The sequence below is a fragment of the Lissotriton helveticus genome, chromosome 5_1 (genome assembly GCF_964261635.1).
Source record: "Lissotriton helveticus chromosome 5_1, aLisHel1.1, whole genome shotgun sequence".
Taxonomy (NCBI): Eukaryota; Metazoa; Chordata; class Amphibia; order Caudata; family Salamandridae; genus Lissotriton; species Lissotriton helveticus.
Genome location: NC_136065.1, coordinates 382709508 through 382733408, shown reverse-complemented (window position 1 = coordinate 382733408; position 23901 = coordinate 382709508). Strand labels below are relative to the sequence as shown.

The 23901-nt window shown below is 45.8% G+C and overlaps 1 protein-coding gene across 1 annotated transcript in view; it reads right to left on the bottom strand.

Moving 5' to 3' along the window:
• Positions 1-23901, bottom strand: part of LOC144754585 (alkaline phosphatase-like) — a 232990-nt gene that overhangs the window by 73011 nt on the left and 136078 nt on the right. The window contains exon 6 of the mRNA XM_078642552.1: positions 2446-2589. Within this exon, the coding sequence (XP_078498678.1) occupies positions 2446-2589 (144 nt within the window). The remainder of the gene's footprint in view (positions 1-2445; positions 2590-23901) is intronic.

Sequence of the window (23901 nt, the reverse complement as noted above, 5' to 3'; positions counted from 1 at the left end):
ATCAACAAACCGAAGAAGGCCACCGTAATATACTGGAATCTCAAATCTGTATTCCCAAATTTATTTATCTCTCAGGTTCCAGTGTCTCTTGGAGCACACTAATAATTTTTTCAGTATGGCCTTAATTTCTCTTTTCGTGCCCAAGGTAGCATCCTCAGAATCGTTATTCATGTCCTATATATTTATTTGTTGAGATTATTAGAGGCATTTTCAATTGTAGAGCGTAAGTCGTGGGCTCTGATAAGCCACATAAATAAAGAAATCCGTCCTCTCCATGACAGCTACCAGGTCCGCCTAGCTGTCGTGGAGAGGACGGATTTCTTTATTATTATATGATAAATACACTGGTATTTCTTACGTTATCATTGGACTCGGGTTGTGGAGGAAGACACGCTGATGCAACACTTTCTCCGGGTCCAACACAATAACTGCAATAAACAGGAGCATAAGAAACATTTGGACAAAATCATTTGTTACCAATTCCTTAACTGTGGAAATCAGCGAGAAGAATATAGACTTAGATACCAACCTTCGCTTTGAAACATCTAGAAGCCTTGAGGAAGTCACATGACGTGACGAAACACGTGTCGGCTGTTGTCTCTTGTGGACCAGGAAGAGGAGGACATATACATTTCAATTGTCCCTTATTTCCCTTACCATCCTCTTCTGGCCAGTTTTCACCTGTGAAATTTGTACTATTTATTTCTGCCTCATAAATTATTGTGACTGTGTTCACTAATGCGTGTTAATAAAATATCTTTTTTGTAAGAACCCAATTTGTGGCTTGTGGATGAATGCCTAGATCTATGCACAGAGTAAGTTCTATTTTGAACAAATACTGACTTAAATTGTTATAACTGAGTGCCGGGAGATTGGATTATAAAGTTTGGATTACTTAGGGTCTGCCTCTGATATTCCCTTTGTTTTTGTGCACCTAGGTAGCAGGGTGCTTTTTTTCCCGAGAGGCGCCAACCCCAAATGTGAATGTAAAAACAATAAACATTGTTGTATTTCCCTAATGTATAGTCCAATCTGATTGTACTGTTAAATGAGGTGCGCCTCCGTAGCATTACTGCCAGTGAAATTGTATAAAAGGTTCTAAATTAGTGGTCACAAGCCTTTTTGAGTCAAGGCAAAATGTTATTAACAGCAATTTGAAATTCTGCTTTGTACCTTATCATTAGGGACACTGCCTCCTCTATTCTTGAGGACCACTACATCCTAGACCCTCATTTGTTTATTTCTAACAAGGAGACATATTTTGCTATTCCTGTAGGAATTGATTTCTCTCCACAAAAATAGGCCAATGTTCTCGGTATCTCTTGTTATCAGTTTTGACAAGCATCACTTTCTCCCCAATGCCTTCAACAGGAATCCGGTATTCAAGAGCATCCTGCACTAGAGTCTCATCTTTTCGAAAATATCCGGGACATTCCTTCCCACTGACACCTTGCACTAGCAAGACTTACATCCTAATCAATCAAGGTACATTTTCAACTGAGAGTAAATAAATATATCTCATCAAAGACTTTGATTTGTAAGTGAGGAGCTGGGAGACTGGAAATGCTGGCAAATGTGCTTAGAAGTTTGTCAACCTGTTTGCCACATTAGTTTCTCTTTCACTTATTAATTCAGTTGCTTTCTTGATTACAAACTCACTGATGCTCTTCTACACCCACTTATTCACTTACTCATGCTTCATAACTTACTCACTGTCATTCAGACTTAATTTTAAATAATCAAATGATCAGTAGCTCACACTCACTCATCCTAACTCATGAATTTTCACTTACTATCAATCATATTCTCATTCACATATTTACTTACTTGATCAATCTTTCATGTCCGTGAACTCATTCTCACTCACACACTCCTATTCACTTGTACTCACATTTACTTACTTGCATAATCCCTCAGTATCATTTTTTTTAATGCAGATTTGTATAGCGCAAACCTGACCCGAAGGTAGTGGAGTGCTTTACATGAGCACCAGTTACGTTACACAAGGATACATTCAGGCACAGGGAGATTAAGTGATTTGCCCAGAATTACAGAATGTGGACACGACCCAGAGGCTCGAAACTTGGTTTCCAGCACCAAAGTCGGCAATCTAGCCGTCAGACCACATCCTCTCTCTGCTACTAATTTATTGATTCTTAGGCGATCTTACATTGATCCAAACAGCTCCTTAATTCTCACTCAACCATGCTAATTCTCACTCAATTGGTCCCTTAAGCACATACATTCATTCACTCCCTTAATCACTTACCTTACATATTAAGATAGATGGTCCATTGGTTTTGAACTTTAACTCTTTCTATTATCAGACCTTCACTCTGTGCTTTTCACAAACAGAGGCCCACCATCGAAAGCACTTCCAGAGCACATTAGAGATCATCAGAGTTGAGGTTGGTTTTTCTTCATGTAAGTAAATACATTCCTTACCTTTTGCGCATGTTTCCTTTCAGCCCACACCTTTACAAGGTTCTGACCATCTAGGCGGGTGCCATTAGCATCAGGGTTGTTGGGGTACTCCACATCGGGAGTGCCATCGGGGTACATATACTTCCTCCCGCCTCCTAAGATCACCTAAGAAGAAAAATGAAGATGTGTGAGTGATGCACATTTTCAGTGCATATCTTCTCATATTCTGTCAGTCCTGCAAAATTTCAGGTAAACCTTTGTTATTTTTAGGGTCAAATTAGTTATCATTAAATGTCGATGGAACTGAAGTCGGTTCACTCAGATATGGGTATATATGGAATATGGTAACAATCACAAAAAGGCGGATATAGCTGGATCATAGCAAGTCACAAAAAGATTTGTACGAGATGGGTCAGAATTTAGATTAAAAGAGCTAGCATATTATTAGTTAAGGGCCCATAGTAACCTTTTCAGTTTGCTCCTGTGAAGATTGACTGCAGTTTTTAGGTGTAGACATTGTGGGTCAGTTCTTAACTGCCACAAAAGCTTGTTCATGGTTTTCTTGCAACGCTTGACTTCAGGATACAACCATTGTTTTGTTCAGTCCTTCAGAGTATAGCCATTATTATGAAATGTCTTAGAGAATTTCGATACAATTTATTCTGAAAGGTCCAGCCAACTACTTGTAGGGTCCTCAAGGCCTGAATTACTCAACATGAAAGTTGCACAACTATGGAGGATTTCTTGTGCTATTTCCTCATCCCATTTATCGTCTTTAGGTTCACAGTAGGTCCATCTTATAAGGGGACCTCTGACTCGGAGTGGATCAGTATGCTTGCTGCCAATGTAATGAGCTGGGGGAGGTGGTCACTATCCAGATGTTGGTCGATGCTAAACTGCTACATATGGCTGAACAAAACTATATGTGCCAGTGTGTAGTCCAGGTATGAGACACATTCCTCTGTTATCCTGGTCCACGCTGGGGGGTTATCGCCAGAAAACCTGCTGTTGAGAACAAGGAGGCCTACTGAAGTGCAAAAATTAAAGAGGGTCTTCCCTAGTCTGTCGAAACATTTTATTGATGCAAACGATCATTTTGGGATTACCCCTTAGATACCTATTTCCCATTGGTCCCTTTCTTCTTCTTGGGTGTGAACCAGGTCGAGGATGAAGTTCCCTGTTAAGAGATATCTGCATCATTGTAGACCGCTTTCACATCCATTATGACTTGGTTTAGTTTTTTGGGGGGTTTAGATAGAGGGTTATGATGAATAGGGGGGTATTCCCTTCTGACTTGCAGCCTACCGGGAGCCCTGCAAGGAAGCCAGGCCCTTTCAGTATGAGGTGGGGAACGTGTACCTTCAGGTAAGAACTAACATAGATGTAGAGACCCCATCTGGGGCAGCCAGGCTGCTTTACTTGAACGGCTGGCCAAATGTATTCAGGTTAGCGAAACCGAGGTCTGTGACCAGGATTCTTGAAGTGCTATAACATGGAATTGCTGCCAATATGTTGTACGATCTTCATGATATATTTTTCTGCTTAAACCCTCCAGGTTCCATGAGAAGCTCTTTAATTCTCTTAGTTCCTACGCCTGAATGGCATTTGACCTTAAGTCACTGCTGGGATTTGTTGTGAGTGTTGCTGCAAGCCAACTCCACTCTAAGGAGTGACATTGTGATTGACCAACTCTATGCCCAGTCGTCGCTTTTTGTGGGCGAACCGGATCAGGGGTGCTGTCATACAGGGGCGCGAGGAATGCTGATCAGGATGGCCCCACGCTGCTTCTCACAATAGAGATGGAATTACGTCTCCCCATTGGAGGGATTCTTGACTTGTTATCAGCGAGGATATGCATTCCCAATGAACTAACAGATCTTTATGCCCTAGTGTCCTGAAGAAGGCTCCATGCTGATATACCTGTTTGAGATGATGGTACATCGCAAAGGTGACATCTGTAGGCTCGGTTTATTGAAATCCATGAGGGGGCATAAACTGTATGGAGGGTATGTCTCTTGCTTTTAGATATGCTAGCACTGAAATGTTGGCCAGCAACCTGAGAATATTGGTGTAATTAAACACATCCTGATGGCCCCTTGTTTTATATTCTGGGTATCACAGTATTTTGTTTTGCTGAAGTATAAATGCTTGGTCGTTGCTTGGCCTATGAACTCTGTTTAATTCCTCTTCTCTCTGAGGCTGAGGTCCATCAGTAGCTTGTAGGAAGGGATTTGACAGAGGGTCATGATGTTCTGAAAATTGTAGAGGTGCATCATAATCACTGGTAGTCCGCACCCACATATAATCCTGTGTTGAATTACGTATTAATCATTAGAAATTGTGGATGTAATAATGAACAATGTGTAATGTTAGGAAATTAGTTTGTGTTAGTTAAAAGGGTAAAGCGACATTATAAATGTAACTGTTTATTGCAAATGCTTAACGAATTAGTTCATGTGTAATGTAATGCATTAGATTTAAACGTGCACTATAAAAGTCTGCACGTGTAGAGATGAGTAAATGTGCCTTAAGGTGAAGAAATGTAATGCTTATAAGAGTAATGTTATTAATGCGTATAGTTTAGGTGTGTAAAGGCCTAAATGAATGTTCACATATTGCTATGAAAGGCATGTTCGTGATTTCTTATGTTAGCTGAATTGAGTAGGCCTGAAATGTATTTCCTTGGGAAGGTTCTCAGTTGAAGGCAGTCAGCAGATTTGTACGTGCAAGGTTAATTCGTTCACATGCTTTCTGTTGCTGCTGCAAGGACACTTCCTTCGTTAGTTAGACTGATGCTCTTTGTTTTAGGAGGTAAGTATGGAGGAGACCTGTTACAGTGTTTCATGGAATGCTGATAATTAGGACCCAAGGACAACTCAACCTTTCTTGGATGAAGTGCAAGTTTTGTGGAAAGATACCTGCCGATGATGTCCAGCCAGAGGAGGTGTTTTGGGGCGTGTTCTTTGGGTTGATCATTTTGTATTAGGGACAGTGCCCGAGGGAGGAGAGCGGAGGAGAGCAAGAGAGGGCAGATGAGAGCAGAGAGCCGTTAGGAGGGTAAGAGAAGGGATCGATTCTTGGAATGAAGACTTAGGGGTCCATTATGATGTCGGGCGGATTGCCTCCCCCAGGCTGGCGGTAGCCACCGCCGGCCTGGCAGAGGCAATCCGCCCGACACCTATGCCTGGATTCCCCCCCGCCATATTAGGATGGCGGGGGGAGCGTGGCAGACGGAAAGACCGCGGCGGTAATGGAATAATATGGTGGCGGTGTCCAATGGACACCGCGGGCCATATTACAATGGCCACTTAGAGGTGCCTTTCCGCGGCGGCAATGCCGCCACGGAAAGGCAGGTGGTGTTTGCTGCGGGGCCCCCAGGTGATGCCGGTGTAGGGGGAGGACAGGGGGGTTACCTATGGTACCCCCCCACATTTGCATATGCACATGCAAATGCGTGTACGATTGTTTTGCATTGTGGCGGGTGGTGCAGAGTGCACCGCCGCCACAATGCAAAACATGGAGGACGTGCCCGCCACAGTGGCGGGCACACCCTAATTCCCCCTACGGGACCCCCGCCCTTCTGGCAGGCGGTCCCGTTCTCCCCTATGCTTTGGCTTCTGACCCTTTCCAACGTGAGTGTACTTCCCTGGAAAACCTCACAAGCTGACACCTTTTCTCGATCTTGCCTGGGAGATGCTGTGTAGGGATGTCACCGTAGCGCTGGAGTAGGGACAGAATTAACCGGTTATTTTTGTTCCTTTCTGTAAACTAATGAATGCTAATTTGGAGGCATTTTTGCTTGTTTCATTTTCCTAGAATTGCTCATTCTCTTCACGTTGCACCGATTTAGGTTGGTTCGTAGAATGAATTTTGTATTAGTGTCCATGTGTTTGTATGTTCAGTTATTTGTGGCTTTATAATAAAAAAACGTAAATTGTAAGTCAGAGTCAGGGACCACTTGTAATTTCTCCTGTTGTGCCTTGTACCCCCTTTTGCCTTCTGTGCCCCCTGTTCCCCCGTATTGCCTCCCGTGTCCTGTCCCCCGTTTCCCCGGTTCCCCGGTTCCCCTGAGCCTTATTCCCGCCGCTGCGTCCCTGCGGCCCCACCCCCCGCCGTTCCCATTCGCCGCCCCACTCCCGCCTCCCAGCTGCTCCTTCCTCCCACAGCGCCATGCAGTGGCCGCGCAGCAGACGTGAGCAACGGGCGTGCGCAGCGGGTGCGCCAAAGGCAAGCCCGTCTGCGCCCGTCCACGCTTGGACCGCGCCCAGCGCCACAACCCCTGACCCCCGCCGTAGCCAGCGAACCCGACTGAGATACGACTCCTCCACCCTCAACGCACTCAACACCGGAAAACAACCTGCCTGCTACAGAGCAACCCCAAAGCGAACCCAGGGACCCTTCACCTGTCAAGCCTGCAAATTCACCTGCCTCCGAACCTGCAGACCACCCACCGGACCTAACAGCAACCACCTCAAATGCATCCTCCCCAACACTCGCTCCGTCCACAAGCACGCCGGCGAACTCTGGGACCTCCTCGACACAACAGCACCAGACATTGCCTTCCTCACAGAGACATGGATGAAAACTTCCTCGGGCCTCGACATCGCCATAGCCATCCCGGACGGCTACAAGATCACCCGGAAGGACAGCATCAACCAAACCGGAGGAGAAATCGCCATCATCTACAGGGACACCATCAACATCACGACCAACGCCGAAGACACACTCTCCACCGCCGAACACCTAGACTTCCAGATTCACACGGACCCCAAGACCCCTGAGAGGAACGCTCGTCTACAGACCCCCGGGCCCGCGGACACAATTCAGCAAAACCATCGCCGACCCCTATCAGCACGGAAGACACCGCCCATGTCATGAACACCATCCACTCTGGCTCCCCCTCTGACCCTTGCCCCCATCTTATCTTCAACAAAGCCATCATCATCGCACCCCACCTCCGGAATATCATAAACAACTCCCTCACGTCAACCACCTTCCCTGAGAGCTGGAAGCACGCAGAAATCAACGCCCTTCTGAAGAAACCCACAGTGGACCCCAAAGATGTCAAGAACTTCCGCCCAATCTCTCTCCTTCCCTTCCCGGCTAAAGTCATCGAGAAGACCATCAATAAACAGCTGACTGCTTTTCTCGAGGCAAACAACTCGCTCGACCCGTCCCAGTCCGGATTTTGAGCCAACCACAGCACCGAGATCGCCCTCATCGCAGCCACCGACGACATCAGGACCCTGATGGACAACAGAGAAACAACCGCCCTCATCCTCCTAGACCTCTCGGCAGCCTTTGACACCGTATGCCACCGCACCCTAACAACCCGCCTCCTAACACTGGGATCCAAGGAAAGGCCCTGGACTGGATCACTTCGTTCCTCTCTGACAGAACACAGAGATCATCTGCGGAGTACCCCAAGGATCCTCGCTCAGCCCCACCCTCTTCAATATCTACATGAGCCCCCTCACCGCCATCGCACACAAACACAACATCAACATCATCTCCTACGCCGACGACACCCAACTGATACTCTCCCTCACCAAAGACCCAGACACTGCCAAAACCAACCTCCGGGAAGGAATGAAAGACGTCGCAGAATGGATGAAGCTCTGTCGCCTGAAGCTGAACTTAGACAAAACGGAGGTCCTCATCCTCGGACAATCCCCATCCGCCTGGGACGACTCCTGGTGGCCCACAGCACTGGGCTCCGCGCCAACACCCACGTACCATGCACGCAACCTGGGATTCATCCTGGACTCCTCCCTCACGATGACCAAGCAAGTCAACGGCGTCTCATCATCTTGCTTCAACACCCTGCGCATGCTCCGAAAAATCTTCCGATGGATCCCCACCGAAACCAGAAAAACCGTCACCCAGGTCCTCCTCACCAGCCGACTGGACTACGGAAATGCCCTATACGCAGGAACTACAGCCAAACTTCAGACACGACTTCAACGCATACAGAACGCCTCTGCACGACTCATCCGCGACATCCCTCGCCACAGCCACATATCCGCCCACCTGAGAAACCTGCATTGGCTCCCCATCTGCAAGAGGATCACGTTCAAGCTCCTCACCCACGCACACAAAGCGCTACACGACAAGGGCCCTGAATACCTCAACAACCGCCTCTCGTTCTACATCCCCACCCGCCAGCTCCTCTCCTCCAGCCTCACCCTCGCCACCGTCCCACGAATTCGCAGAACCACCACCAGAGGAAGATCCTTCTCTTACCTGGCAGCCAAAACATGGAACTCCCTTCCCTGCGCACCTACGACTGACCCAGGACCATCTCACCTTCAGAAAACACCTCAAGACCTGGCTGTTCGAGCAGTAGCGACACCCCCCCTCCCTTCAGCACCTTGAGACCCTCACGGGTGAGTAGCGCGCTCTATAAATGTAATGATTGATTGATTGATTGATCCTTTCCGAGTCCGAAGTAATTTGTCCATACTGTTGATGGTGAATGTATTGGTTTTCTCCCCTTTACACTTCCCAGCAGATAAAAAGGTCCAGTCGGCCGAGGATTCTTATAAATGGTAAGATCTGATAAAACGAGATAAGAATCCGTCACAATCAGATTTAAAGATTGTCTTATTACCTTTACACATCCATCTGAAGTGAAGTTCTTGGGATCATGCTTGGTATCCCCATTTTTGGCACCTTCAAGCTTGTGAGTTGGTTCTTGATTCTTAAGGACCTCGTTGGGGCCATTTGTGGTTTGATGGATCGCTGACCTTAGTTCACTCTTGGGGAATTTTAGTGGGGGCAGGTACATAATTTAATCAGGTCAAACCAAGGCATATTGGAGGCTGATTAAAACATCTGGGCACGTTCCTCCCAGTATTTTGGGCAACCCGATATTGACCCATTCGTTTTGAGTTTCCTGATGTAGTCACCACCTCCCACAGGGGCCTACTGGTACTAAGGTTTTTTTTAGATGCAGTTCTCCCTCCTGCTAGCCTTACAGCATCCATTTGTGGACAGTGTTTTCAACCTTTGTGACTGCCTTGGTGGTTTGCTCTTCCTCTGCCTTGAGCAATGTTTCCTTGCTGCTCTCTTTATTGACGATTGGGTATAGCTTCCCTATTTCTGTGCGATTGCTGATGTGGTGTTTTGATTCCTGCCCTAGTTAAACTTCTTTCTCTCCTGTTTACTTAATCGGGAAAGGGAATAGCCCTGTGGCCTTTATGAATGGGTCTGCAGGAATGGATTTGGTACACTGCTGGGAACGTTTCCAGGGCAGCTTGTCCGTCCATCACAGTAAGGGGTGTCCTCTTTACCTCCATCTTCTGTGAGCTTCCACCTGCATGTGTTGCATTTGATTTGGAGTTATTTACAGACTCCCAGTTAGCAGCCCTGTGCATTTAGCAAGTGTCTGGTTGGGGAGCGTGGTTAACTTATCTAGTATGGGTGAGCATGTGCAGGGAATTTCTACTTTTATGTTAGCTTAAGCTCTTTCAGAAAGCAAGTTGAGAAGTCTTAGTTTATCATCAATCCCTGCTACAAAGACAGCAAGTGTGTTGAGCAGGTTAACTTGAATGTCCAACCAATTAATCTGAGCTGTAATTTATTGCAGCAACTACTGATTGCATCGTATTCATAATGGCTTGCCATGTGGGGCTATGGACCAGCTGACTGGATTTTTGCTCTTCCCCCCTCAGTTGATGGCAAATTATACAGGTCTGATTGGTCATTCACTCGCAAGGAAAACTTTGCTCTTAAAGATTGACAGAACTTTCAGCCTGTGCCCGGGCTTTTCAGTGGCATAACGTTCAGTGCGTCCATGTTCCTGTTGGTAAATGTATTTAATATTGGTATTAAAGGACTCTATTAGCATTGCGCCAGTTCAAGATTGTAGAGGGTTAAGCTAAAGAGGGCAGCATTGTTTGTGCGATACCAGACAGTACGCTTTTCTATTGGTTCTTGCCTGATAGCTACCATCATGCCTGCCAGCAAAGGAAAAGTGGGGATGACAGTGCTAGGGTCGGGATAAAAAGCCTGGCTAGCCTTTTTGATATTGTTCTTGATTGGCCTTGCAACTCCGGACTGGTTAATCCTAATTCACACCTCTCTTTAGGGTAGGATGAGGGAGTAAATGATGAATTTCCTTGGGCCCTTGAGCCCTGGGTTGTATGTTGGCCACTCTTGCTTATTTTTCTTCCGGCCTTTGGTTTCTGGGGAGACAAGGTTTTGAAAACCGTAAATATCCTTGAGAGCTCGAGACTGCTACCAAGGATCTCATCTTTTGCTAAATTTACATTGTGCGCGCATACTTATCATAATAATCACGGTGCAACATAGTCTCCTGGGCTTACTCCCTGTCATAAGGTTTATTTGAATTCTGACAGATCGTATTGCTAAGGGAGACTGCCTGTTTCCCACTACTATTGCCCTTAGGTAGGTGGATTTTTAAGGCACCCTGATCGGACGCAGAGCCCGCATGCCTTGGCTGGTGAAGTGCTTACTCCTCTTGGCTTGCTTACTTGTTTTACTCCATTTTAATGTTATGTTAGAGAGGACTTGTAGAGTGCGCAGCTACTCAACAGAGTGTCCCGGCGCTGAGACAGAAGATACGAGAACCAGAAGGGGAAATTCCAATATCGGGGTGTCGGCCATCATGCTGTTGTTTCCTGAAAGCTAGTATGTTCGTGGCATGCCTGAGCGGAAGCAGCAGCTTGTTCCAAAATCTAGCCACTTGCACTTGAAATGAGCGGCCACTGCAGCGGGCTCTGAGACAATTAGATATGACAATTAGATGTTGGTGTGCTGACCTAAGGGATCTGCCTGGAATGTAGTGTGAGACTCTCCTGCGGATGTAATGAGCCTCCATGCCATGCAGGGCTTCGGAAGCCAGGACTAATGCTTTAAAGATAATTCTGCATCGGACAGGCAGCCAATGCCGATTCTTCAGATGGTGAGAGATCTGGTCTCTAGGTCCGAGTGTCAGGACTGCCCTGGCAGCCGGGTTCTGTACGACTTGATGTAGATTCAGTAAGAACTCTGGTAGGTCCAAATAAAGGACAATAGCATCGTCCAATCTGGAGGTAATAAGGGCCTGAACGTCTGTCTTTCTGTGAGAGGTCGGTAGCAGAAAGAGAAACCTATGGAGCATTGTCAGGAGACCAAAATACACACCTCCCACTGACTGTACTTGAGGTATCATAGATAAGGTGTCGTCCATTTTCACTCCCAGGTTCTTTGAGATCTTAACTGCTGACTGAGGAGGAGACATGTCAGTTGGCCACCATTGTTTCCAGGCGTCCAGGGGTAGGGTGCCAAAGAAGATCATTTTAGACTTTCCCGGGTTACATTTAAGTAACCCTGGGCGTAGGACTACGTTTGCGCTACTATGCACTATGCAAATTGCACATAGCACAGTGCAAAAACGCGTAGCGTAGCAGGCATTTTTTGCTTGCTCGCGGTCCTCAACGTCAAGTTGGTGACCGCGAGGGAGCAAAATCAACATCCCGGCGAGACTTTTTCCTTGTTCTCAATCAGGAACATCAAGCTGCCGATCGCGAGCATGGAAAATAAACCTCCCGCCAAGATTCTTAACGAGGGGAGGTCAGGTTTCTCATTGCGAGTGGTAGCGTATGCTCGTGACCGCTCGCCACGAGAAACTACCATTCCGCGTTGAGAAAGCTGCCGCGCGAGTATAAATCTACTCGAGCGACAGGAAACGGCCGCTTGCACTGTGCAAGATGTCATCCGCAATGATTGCACAGTGTGGACAAGCATCTGGCACTATGCTTTCAGTGCGAACAGCATTTTTCCTACCGCACTATGCAGTTCGCGTAGCTACGCATAGCGTGCGTAGTGCAAAGTGCACTTCGAGTATCTATGTGTAGCGCTACTGAGCAAACTACGCCCAGGGTTACATTCAAGGTGGTTATGTCTGAACCAGGCAAAGACTTCTCTCAGACATTTATTTATCTTCTCCCCGTTAAACTCTTCCCCCTTCTTACATGTGAACAACAACTGAGTGTCGTCGGCATAAGATGTAATCATTGCCTCACCCGCTTCTGCCAGGGTGGCCAGGGGAGCCATGTACAGATTAATAAGTACTGGGCTCAGGAATACTGGCTGCAACGGGGGTGACCAGATCTCTTGGTTTCTATTCTCCAAAAAGGAGGAAACCCACTTCAACACCGTGCCACCGAATCCACACTCCCGTAATATCTGCAGGAGGTGACCGAGGGGCAGGGTGTCGAAGGTCGCTGAGAGGTCGAATAGGGCGTTTACGCCCCCTGTCTAGCGAACCTATATGTTCACTCCTTCGAGCAGCAACATATCCTCAATGACAACAACCCTTACATCGATAACCTTAACACCTGGAAAAGGTATATCGATGATGTGCTGGTGGTTTGGCGGGTCCCCAGAGAACACTGCCTTGAATTCCTTGAATGGCTCAACAGCAGGAATTCCTTTCTCAAATTCACCATCGAGATAGGAGGTCATAAACTTGCTTTCCTTGATCTACTAATCATAGCCACACCTGAGGGTTTACAATCTGAACTTTATAGGAAACCGATGTCAAGGAACTCACTCCTGTTTGATAGCCATCATCCCAGATCTCCAAGGGAAAATCTTCCCTTTGGACAATTTTTGAGGGTGCAAAGGAACTGTTCCACAACCACAGCATATAAAGAACATTCTACCGCTCTGTGCAATCAATTAATTTCACGCCATTATCCACCAAAGATGGTACGCCAATCAATGAAAAGGGCCATGAACAACAATCGATCAGCATTATTGGAACCTGCTACACCTAAAGCCCCATTGGACAGACTCACTTTTGTCCATACGTTTGGGACACTTTCCAATAAAATTCAAAAATCGGTCAGAAAACATTGGCCAATTCTCAACTCTGGACATCTGACTCTCCAGAAACCATTGTTTTCATTTAAGAGAGGTCCTAACTTAAGAGATAGGATGGTCCATACCAGACCTCGTGAGGAACAACCCTGAGCTGTAGGAACATTATGGGACCTGCCACCTGTCACTGGACACCATCCGTGCGGATCCTGCCAGGCATGCCCACAAACTACAAGAACAACTGAGCTAGACATAGGAACCTCAAGACCCTGGAAACAAATTAAATTCACTAACTGCAATAGTGAACGACTTGTCTACCTCATTACGTGCCCATGCGGCTTTAAGTACGTCGGCATGACTACACGTAAAATACGCATCAGGATATGCGAACACAAGAGTACCATCTGGTGCAGAAGACAGGCCACTAAACTGACCACACACTTTCTAGAAGCAAACCATCCTTCAACTGCATTTCAATGGACAGTGTTGGAACAACCTTTCATCCCTTCTCACATTGTGGATGTGAGCAAATTTCTCCTGTTGAAGGAACAGAAATGGGTGCTTAAGCTTGATACTCATCACAGGGGGCTGAATGATGAAATCCCTTGGTCGAATCTGTGACATTAACAATCTTCCATCATGAAACTAAATGATTTTGATATATCCACTGTTCTACATTGCTGTGACCAGTGCAGTCAAAAAATGGTTTTCATATTGAAGTCCTTAGGACTACCTCTCATAAACACTGTGCACTTAGACTGTGCTTCGATAATGAATTTAACAATGTAATACTATTTTTTACAAGCACAGTAACCAATAGGGTCTTAGTCCATACATAAGTTGAGTGACCACATCTTTCACGATCTAGTAGTAACACTCTAAATACATGCCTACGCCACCCCTTGGGATAAGTTTAATCCCCCTTAGTCCCAGGCAGCTATATCATCGCCTTTCTGCTTATTGTACATGCCATTACGTTTATAACTCATAACTCATATCTTATCTCTTGTAGATAAATGTAGGATACAATACTTCCATCAAACCACTAGGGTTCAGAGATCCTGTGAATAACACAGGCGACTTCCATAGATTTATTAGTTTCGCTTGCAAGGACTCACTCGATCCTTTGATAAGCGGGGAGGCTCTATGTTCACATAAAAGCGCACGCACTTGTGTCCCCGGGCAATGTGCACTAATAAACTAGAATTCTCCAGGCAACGGGGATCGACCTGATGCTATAGTGGTGTCCTCCAATGATTAGCGCTCTCACATGACTGTTCGCCTGAGAGCCAATGAGCGGCTGTCATCAAACATCATGTGATACTCGCGCCCAATCGGATGCGAGCTTAAAATGAGAGAGGGTCTGATCCTTCGGTGCCTCCCCAGTCGGCTCAGACGCCGTTTTTGAAGCACCGACGGACAGGTAAGCCCTGAACGGCGTTTCATGGATGGAAAAAGTGATATTTTGATGGAGATAGGCTGCGAGGCTTCTTTCCATTGTTAGACAATGAATAGCAATACTATCTTTATTTCCGAGTGTGAGCCATGAACATTTGGCTGCGAGTTGCTCCTAATACCACGAATGTAGGGACTAGTGTTAACCTATCTTTCTCAATTTTGTCTGCTAAAACCAGGAGAAACTTGTTGACACTTTAGTCGATTTTAATGAACTTTCTAGGTATAGGTCTCTGTATACAGATGAGAGACATGTTTTTCGCTTTGTTTACTTGTCCTCTAGAGCGGCGCTTCACTCTTTTCCTGAGCTGCTGCCAGGTGGGGTGAGGTCTTCACATCGTACATGCCATGGTAAGATTTCTTTCAGGGCATATAATATTTATATCCCGATTTGGTAAAATATCTACACTACGCTTATGAGTGTCCTAAGCCAGCGCTGTGAGTCGGGCTCAGTCTAAGATCTACAAGCATGAGACCTAGCTATTATCTGTGTTTGTCTGTGCAAAGTCAGTTTTTCTAACATTTGACCCACTTTTTTCTGTTCTAACCTTTTGTAGTGAATGACACAGCTGTAAGAAACAGGACAAGACGTTTCACCTAGGGATTGCAGGTGAACCTAGTACTTGTCTGTGAATTGTATTTCTTAGCTTAAACTTATTATCATTTCTTTTAAACATGCAGTAGCATTTCTTTGTTGAAAGGTCCTGAAGAAAGCAAGGACGCATTTGTCCATTGTATTGCTGAAACATGTTGACCTAGTTCCACCACTAGACAGTATATTTCTTTAACTGTCTGAACATAAGATTTTTAATATTGGCGGAGTGAGTATCACCCGAATAAAATACTGTTCTATACTCTCTCATCCAATTTTACACACTTTATTTGTATGATTTTTTTGCACTTCACCTATTTTGCACTGCACACCTCCAGTCACACGGCACTCCACCACTTATTAGTCTTGAGAAGTGGTATACCATACTACTGCTCTTTTCAGCAAAGGAGATCTATCTTACATCTAGGTCTCCTTCTGCTTGATAAGAATACATCTATGTGGATGGCTTTGAAAAACTCCCAAATGATGAAGGGCGGTTCCGAATGGTGACTGATGGGTATCTTTGGCTTATCCACTACGATGTAATTTGAATACCGCATTTCTAGGTTAGTATAGGGGTCTTTTGCTACCTTCTTGATATTTGCACCTTACAAATCCTTTTCCTAGACCCTCTGGAACCCTTTTGTTGTTATTCTAATAGAATTAGAACCACTATGCCTCCTTTATCAAGGGTCTCTTTTATAGATTCAGAGACCTCAAGCAACGCCGTCTCTGTACTAAGGTTCTGTCTGAAACCAGACTGACTCGGGTGAAGAAGGTTATTAGTTTCAACAAAGCCACTAATCACTGAGTGAACGTATTTCTCTATTGTCTTTGCAAAGAAGGACGGCAAAGAAATGGGTCTGTAATTAGATAATTCCATGGGGTCAGCCATAGGTTTTTTAATAATGGAATTATTTTAGCGCTCTTCCAGCTTGCCGGGACCTGACCACTATGAAGAGACACATTCAAAATGCTATTCACTGTGGGATTCAAAATCTCCGCCATTGAGGACAGAAACTTAACTGGGCAAGGGTCAGCAGGAGAGCCAGATTTGAGGCCTTTCATTATTAACAAGGATGTTTCTAAGGGCAGGGGAGGAAAAAGGAAGAGGGAGGCACTGCCCACCTGACTCTGGGGAGAGATTGATGGGGATGTCTGCACTTCTTTCCCACACAAGGCATCAATAGAGGATTGAATTGTTATGATCTTCGTATAAAAGAAACTTGCTAACTTTCCAATCCAATCAGCAGCACTAGGCGAAGAGAAGCTTTTCACAATACTAAAAATGTCACTGCTTTTGTTCCCTGTGGACTCAATTTTAGATACAAAGAAGCTTTTCTTAACTTCCTGTATCCTTTTGTGGTAGTCTCTTAAGGCTTTTTTATAATTTCTTTTATTTTCCTCGTTAAAATCTTTCCTCCATACTCTTTCCTGACGTTTACAATCCCTTCTACACTGTCGCAAAATATCATTGAAGAAGGGAGCTGAGCATTTGGCAACTTTAAGGGAGCGAGAGATCAGAGGGGCAAGGGATAAGGTACCTTGCGTGACCCATCTTACCAGGGCCTCAGCATCCCTCTCTATATTGCCACTCGGCATAAGAGGGTGTTGGTCTAGTTCATGTTTGAGGGCAGCCGGGGTAATTCTGCGAAAAGGTCTAGATGTAAATGGCAGCCACTTGGCCTGGGTCAGCGGACGTTTTATTAATTACTGTAACCTAAAACCCTCCAAGTAGTGGTCTGACCATAGTAGAGGCATAAGGGCCTCCGTCTGGTTTTTGCAGTTGGAAAATATTTGATCAAGGGTGTGCCCTTTATCATGCGTAGGGGCAAAAACATATGGAACAAGATTCAGCGCGTCCAGAGATTCCAACAGAGAGACGTGTCGGGGATATCCTGTTTGTCCATATGTACATTAAAATCCCCCAAGACAAGGAACTGGTTAAATCTGGAGGCCAATGGTGCGATAGGATCGCTAATGGACTTCAGGGAGTCCCCTGTGTGGCCCGGGGGTCTGTATATAAGGACTCCAGCTAAGCATTGATGGGGGAAAGAGTGGCCTGAAAACTAACGCACACAGCCCCTTCGATTTCTTCCATGGGAATGCAAGTGATGGAAACATCCAACTTGCTAATAATTGCAACTCCACCCCCTTACTACCAGCGCGATCCATCCTCACAATGGAGTAACCTGGGGGAATGGCTGTAGCAATTGTCGGGTTCAACGTGTCAGATAGCCATGTTCCGGTCAGAAACAGAAAATCAGGTTCTGCTTCGCATATCAAGTCATGAATGTGTAAATCATGTTTATTTAGCGAACGACAATTGAGCAGGAGGGCATTAATGTGTTCTTGTTTATGTGACACCGAAGCCTGACTATGCAGGGGATTTTTCTGCTTATTGGCCAATGGCATGCTATCTATGGTATAATTAGTGGTTCCCCAGCTGCAATAATGCCAACACTGGAGTGCGTCAACTATCCCCAAGTCGATAGCATTCCTACACTTAAATATGGAGCCCAGTTCCATAAGAGCCTCTCTGCCATAAATTAGTACCTTATCCGGTTGTTCTGGAAAACCGGCAGAGTTCCCAGCCTCAGGTCAGGAAACAAACGAGGGTCCCTGAATTAGATTATGCTAAGAGAGGAGGGCAGGGAAGAACTATCAAAAACAAAGAGTTCCCAGCCTCAGCGGCCTCCGGGGCACAGACGGACTTGCCTTTGGCGCAGCTTCGGTGCGCCACCGGCATGCCCACTGCGCTGCCGCATCTGTCTTGTTTTCGTCTGTCAGATTCCTTCTGACAGTGGTGAGTTTTTGGATTCCGAGGCAGTAGCCTCATTACTCCACATTAATTTAGAATTTTTTAGTCGCTGTTTAGGTTGTCTTATTGATGTGTGACGCTTTTTCACAGTTGAGGTTGTATCACATGGCCAGCTCAGTGCTGCTGGGACACCATACGATTTAAATACTGTGACCCTGCCCGGAAATGACTTGGGCAGGGGGAGGAGCCACCTCCCTCCAAAACAAGCAGCCATTAAAGACCGCAGCCGACTGGTTTGAGCTATAAAGTGCAGTGTGGACGCAATCAGAGATACAGTTTTATACGTTAAAAACAAAATAGAAATGTAAAAACTGTTTTAAAAAGGGGTGCCCAACACAATCAGAGTCAAAGTTCTGCGCACCATATTTCTCCTGGTGTGCAGCTGTCTATCTCTGCGCTCTATTTTGGCAGGCTAGGCAAGGTGTGGAGCAATGGAACAATGCACCATGTGATGCGGGTAATCTTCCCACTCTCTACTGAAGCAGCTTCCATCAACTCCGCGGCTGCCTTGTTTGCTCTACCATTGCTGCCTGGATCTGCCGCTGCCTGCTGCTTGCTCCACCCTGTGCTCCCGGAGCTCCCAGTCCAACCTCCTGGCTCTCTCCTTCAGCCTCCCTGCCTCTGTCTCTAAGGCCCTTGGAGGTCAGTGATTGGTATGTAGGCTCTCCCTGGCCACGCCGCGTCTGCTCCTCCGCGGTGCCTCCCCCTTTATTCTCTGTAGCAGCCGTGTCAGTCCAAAACCAACAATTAATAAAGAAGTTTGTAGATGTAGTGTTTGCAAATGCTTCTGCTCTGCTATGTTCTATATACATATCCCTAAATAATCATTAAAAATTATTACACAGAATGAATACATTTTTACAATAGTTTGACAGTTTTCGAGTGGCATGCAATATGGTAAAAGTATGGTATTTTTTATATTGTGGTTATAAGGTACAAAACATTCAACAAAAATAAAAAAATTAAAAAGTAATTTCTACGAATAAATCCTGATATCAAGGAAAGAATACTGCAATTCTGATCTCCAGAGCACCTTTGGGACTGAGAATATTTTTTAAAAAGATATGCCGATAAATACATAAAAATTCTAAATTGTGTAGAAGAGATAAGCAAATGTATTCTATACAAAAAGAACTAGGGCTACTGACTGATCGATTAAGTACTGTGATAATCGAGGCATAGGCTCTTATGTTATGTTATAAGGGTTTTGTAGAGCGCTCGATCACCGGTTGGTTTCTTGGCGCTAATGAGGCAGAGGGATCGCCAGACCGAACAGATTAATTACATGTGAATCAGAAAAGCCATGTTTTGAGGGACTTTCTGAATTTGATAAGGTTATTGCTTAGAGGGGATGTCAAGTATGGAAGAGATGGGACTTTTTCCGTATTTTCTTCATTTTGGGGTTTTCTAATATTGTTGCTTTTATTTTCCCCTTCTTGGGATTTCCTTTCCTCTATCCTTGCAGGTGTGTATAATAGACCCATGTGGATTTTGATTCCTGTGATTGACCATTGAGAGAGGGCTTTGCCCATACAGGGCTTGATTGATGTTAGAATTGGCCAACTAAACGCAGGGCCCATCAATGGGCTAGATTTCATGAAAAAGTAAAGATATAGTAATGTTATTCTACTTTTACGCACAACATATGTTGTTTTGACTGCATGTATTGAGTAAAACTGTTTCCATTGGGAAGTTCAAGATGGTGCTCCATTAGTGAGGCGTGAGTCAGTCCCTCCTCTATGTTGGTACAGGAAATGTAATGTTAAAAACATGGTGGCCAGGCACTTCGGTAAACATTGACAAAGGTTTTATACCGAAACGCGTCTGTTTTTGGTTGTGCTATTTTCTGTGATTAAATAACAGAAACGATCCCTGGGAGTGCTTTCCTTTTTTCATGGGAACGTGGAGACAAAGGAGATTAATGAGTAATTGATCGTGCGGGTACACCCCTGCATCTAGAAAGCACCCGTCGGTGAGTGCTCCACGCTGGTGTTTTGTTGCGAGTAAAGGTTATTGCTTAGTCTGATTTCCAATGGGATGGAATTCCATAGTCGAGGGGCAAGGGTCGTTAACCTGCAGCCCCCTTGCCGCTTCAATTTGAAGGTGAGTACTGTGAGGAGGTGGAGGTGCGCTGTTTAAAGATTTGAACACCAGGCAGGCGATTTTAAAGGCACAACGCTGGGGGATCGGTAACCAATGCAGTTTTTTTTAGGAGGGGGAGGCATGTTGCCGCCTGGGTTGTTGGTAAATAAGTCTAGCCGCTTGATTTTGCACTAGTTGTAGTCGTTTGGTTAGTCCAATTGGAAGTCCAAGGAAGGTGGCGTTTGCATAGTCAAGACGGGATAAGACCAGGGCAATCACAACCTGGATCAGTGCAGTTTGGGATAGAAGCCTGCTTATTTTCCTGATCTTTCATAATTGCAGGAAGCAGGTGGAAATCATGGTGCCTATGTGCGCTTTGAGGGACAGATCGTTGCTTATGGTGACCCCAAGACTTTTTTACTGAGGTGGCGGGAGTGGGGGGGGGGCTAGGTTGTGTGGCCAGTAGTGTGGGCCCCAATGAGTTTGTGCCGCACCTATCAGAATAAGTTCAGTTTTACTGGGGTTCAGTTTTAAATGGTTGTGATCCATCCATAAGTGGATGACGGTCATTGTGTCTGTGAAGTCAGAAATTGACTGGGGGGAGATATCGATCTGGAATAGGAGTTGGAGATCATCGGCATAATTGAACATAGTGATTCTTCTCTCCTTGAGGGCACTTAGTAGTGGGTGAAGGTAGATGTTGAACAGGTGGGGGGAGAGGGACGAGCCCTGTGGGACCCCACAAGTTGTTGTTAGCTTGGGGGCGGTAAATGGGCCAGAGTGGATTGCCTGAGAGCGGTTGTTTAGCAAGGATTGGATCCAACAGAGAGCTGGGCCCCTAATGCCAGCCTCTTCGACCCTGTCAGCCAAGATCCCGTGGTCGACTGTATCAAAGGCCACCGAGAGGTCAAGCAATACCAGGGCCTGTGGTGTGCCTGTGTCTGCTTTTTCACGTAGGGAGTCAAGTACAGCTAGTATCACAGTTTCGGTTGAGTGTGCTGGGTGAAAGCCGGCTTGACAGGGGTCAAAAAATCCTGTCTGTTCCAGGAAGTTAGAGGCATCTGGCCACATGAGTTTTCCAGTAGCTTGGCCATGTAGGAGAGCAGAAAAATGTGGCGGTAGTTGGCCGGCAGTTGTGGGTATGCATCAGGTTTTTTGAGGAGGGGGACTACAATAGCTTCCTTAAAGGCATTGGGTACACAGCCTTGAACCAGGGATTGGTTGAGGAGGGCAAGAGCTGGGTCTGGAAAAGCTGTGAAACCTGTTCTCAGGACATGGGGGGGCAGTGGTCCCGAGGGGAGCCAGATTTAACCTTGGCCAGTAATTGGCGCAGAGTCTCAGTGTCAATGGGTGGAAATAGGTCGGTTGTTTGGGGGTTCCTGATGGTGGATGAACCATTATTCTTTAATAATGTGGGGGATACTTGCTTTGATGATATTTATTTTATCAATGAAATAGGTATTTAGAGAGTCGCAAAAGGCTTGAGAGGGTTTCGGTTTATTTAATACTCTCTCTGGGTTTGATAACTCATCTACAATCGAGAACATTTCTTTGGATTGGTTACTGGCGTTAAGGATACGAAATGAGAACTAGGTTGCCTTTGCCTATGTGGTCTGTCCCAGGACGCCCGTGAGGCTGAGTTTATCGCTGGCTGTTGTGGCTGTCAAGGGAAGTTCAGGGCAATTAGCTAAACGTCACACTTTCTTCCGGTGCTTACAATCTGTCTTAATTCAAACATTAATGGTGGTTGATAAGATGGAAGCTATGCATCCGTGAATAGTATCCAGATATAACAGCCCAGTAATAACTGCAGAAAAGTATCTCAGTAAATCAGGTACCTGTGATAGAGGTTTGTGTGACATTTGGAAGTATGAATCTAGCCGGGGGAGGGGGCGGCAGCTCAGACTTTCATTCTTTCGGATTTTTTAAAGTCACAGCAGTTGAAGAGGGGGCATCTCTTGCGACAGATTGCCCCTGGGCATAAAGCTCTCAAATCCCAGGCATGTCTGGCTCTGCTTTTCATCCTCCTGAGGTCAGTGAAAGAAGAATCAGTTTTCTCGATAACATTTCTGCGGGACAGTTATGGCAGGCCTGTACAGTTCTGAGGGGACATTGTAAATCACGTCAGGCATGCGTAGTGCTACCCTTTAACCGAAATGTAAACAAGAGTACGATGGTCTAAAAAGAAAATTACACAGGCCAACCCTTCGGCTGGGCTTATACTGAGGTACCAGAGGTGTAACTCAAAATGATGCCCCCCTCCCTGCTGCAGAAAGCAAGGAGGGGGCCCACAACTCTTCTGTATCTCACAGATATTTAGTGGCCTTGGGCTTTATGGCCCCCCTTTAAAGAGTTTCGGGCCATGTGGAGGGTTGGGGGCCACACTGCACTGCAGAGGCCTGTGTTACGGCCCTGTAAGGTACCAGGAACCTTAGCCTCATGCAATTCTCTTAAATCCTACTCCACCTGTGGTAACAGCACCAGGGAGAAGGTAGCAATCTCTTTAACAATGCAAGAACCAGTGTGTGTGCGCAAATGCTCAGAAGGGAACACCCACATTTTTGCTTTGCTATTGCAAACAGAGTTATGCCCGGATGACCGGTGTAATCCTAAATCACTTCCTGCATCTTGCCTAATGAATGTTACATGAAAGGCCTGAGATGATGCAATTTTGCCACATCACGTACTTGAGACCATTCTCGCACTCCATTTTGCCCTATACGAAAAAAATTGGGAAAAATGCTGAAGCTGATGTTTCATATAATAAAACCTAACTTTGCTAAATTTCTGGGCATTTCACATAATTTCCGCAAAGGAAATTATGTGAATTTTACCCAGGCCTACACAAAACCGCAAGTCTATCACAATTTAAAGGCAATGTCATTGAATAAGCCTCCCGGGACTGCAAGCGCCAGGAACCCCACTGGGTGAATAGCGCGCTTTACGAATCCTGATTGATTAATTGACTATTTGATTGAGAAGCAGTTAAGACCAAACCATTTTAATCTAATGCAAAACATGCTGATGCCACCAAGCTCTTTGAATACAGTATGTGCCTTTAACCCCTTTGTAGCATCCTGCTACAAAGACCCACAGACACAGGTTCTTAATTAATGGAGCTTTATTAACAGCTACTTGTCTCTACCCTGTCCCTACTCTAACTGCCCTCATCCTGTTCTGACTCCTCCTCTTCCCCTCAGCCCATCTAGCTCCTCCCATCCCAGCTACTAGACTGTCAACTATATTACATCTCCCCCTTTCTTAACAAAATGAACTTAATGTCTTCAATGTTCGCAATTCTTCAATCCACCACACGGGTCGGCGGACGGCCTGTTTTTCAAGCTTCAGTAGTGTCGAATCAGTGGTGGGCTTGGCTTTGGTCAATCTTTCTGTTGTCTTGATCAAGGCATTCTTGACCACGTTGCGTGTAAACGGTTTACTCTCACGGTCCGCAGTCCTCATGTTTCCTTCCGGTGGTGTAACTACGGTTGGTTCAGATGCTCGATCTCTTTCACGAGTGGATAATGTTCCGGTCCTCTTCCGAGCACCCGCATCTACTTTTGCTTCCTTTTGTCTTGTCCGGCAGAGGGCAACACTGCCCTCAAATTCAGAGTCATGTATGCCAGACAGTACGGTGTTACCTGATGAGACTGTCTTGGTTTGGTTCAGTAACTCATTCGCCGCATCTACCCTTACTTCC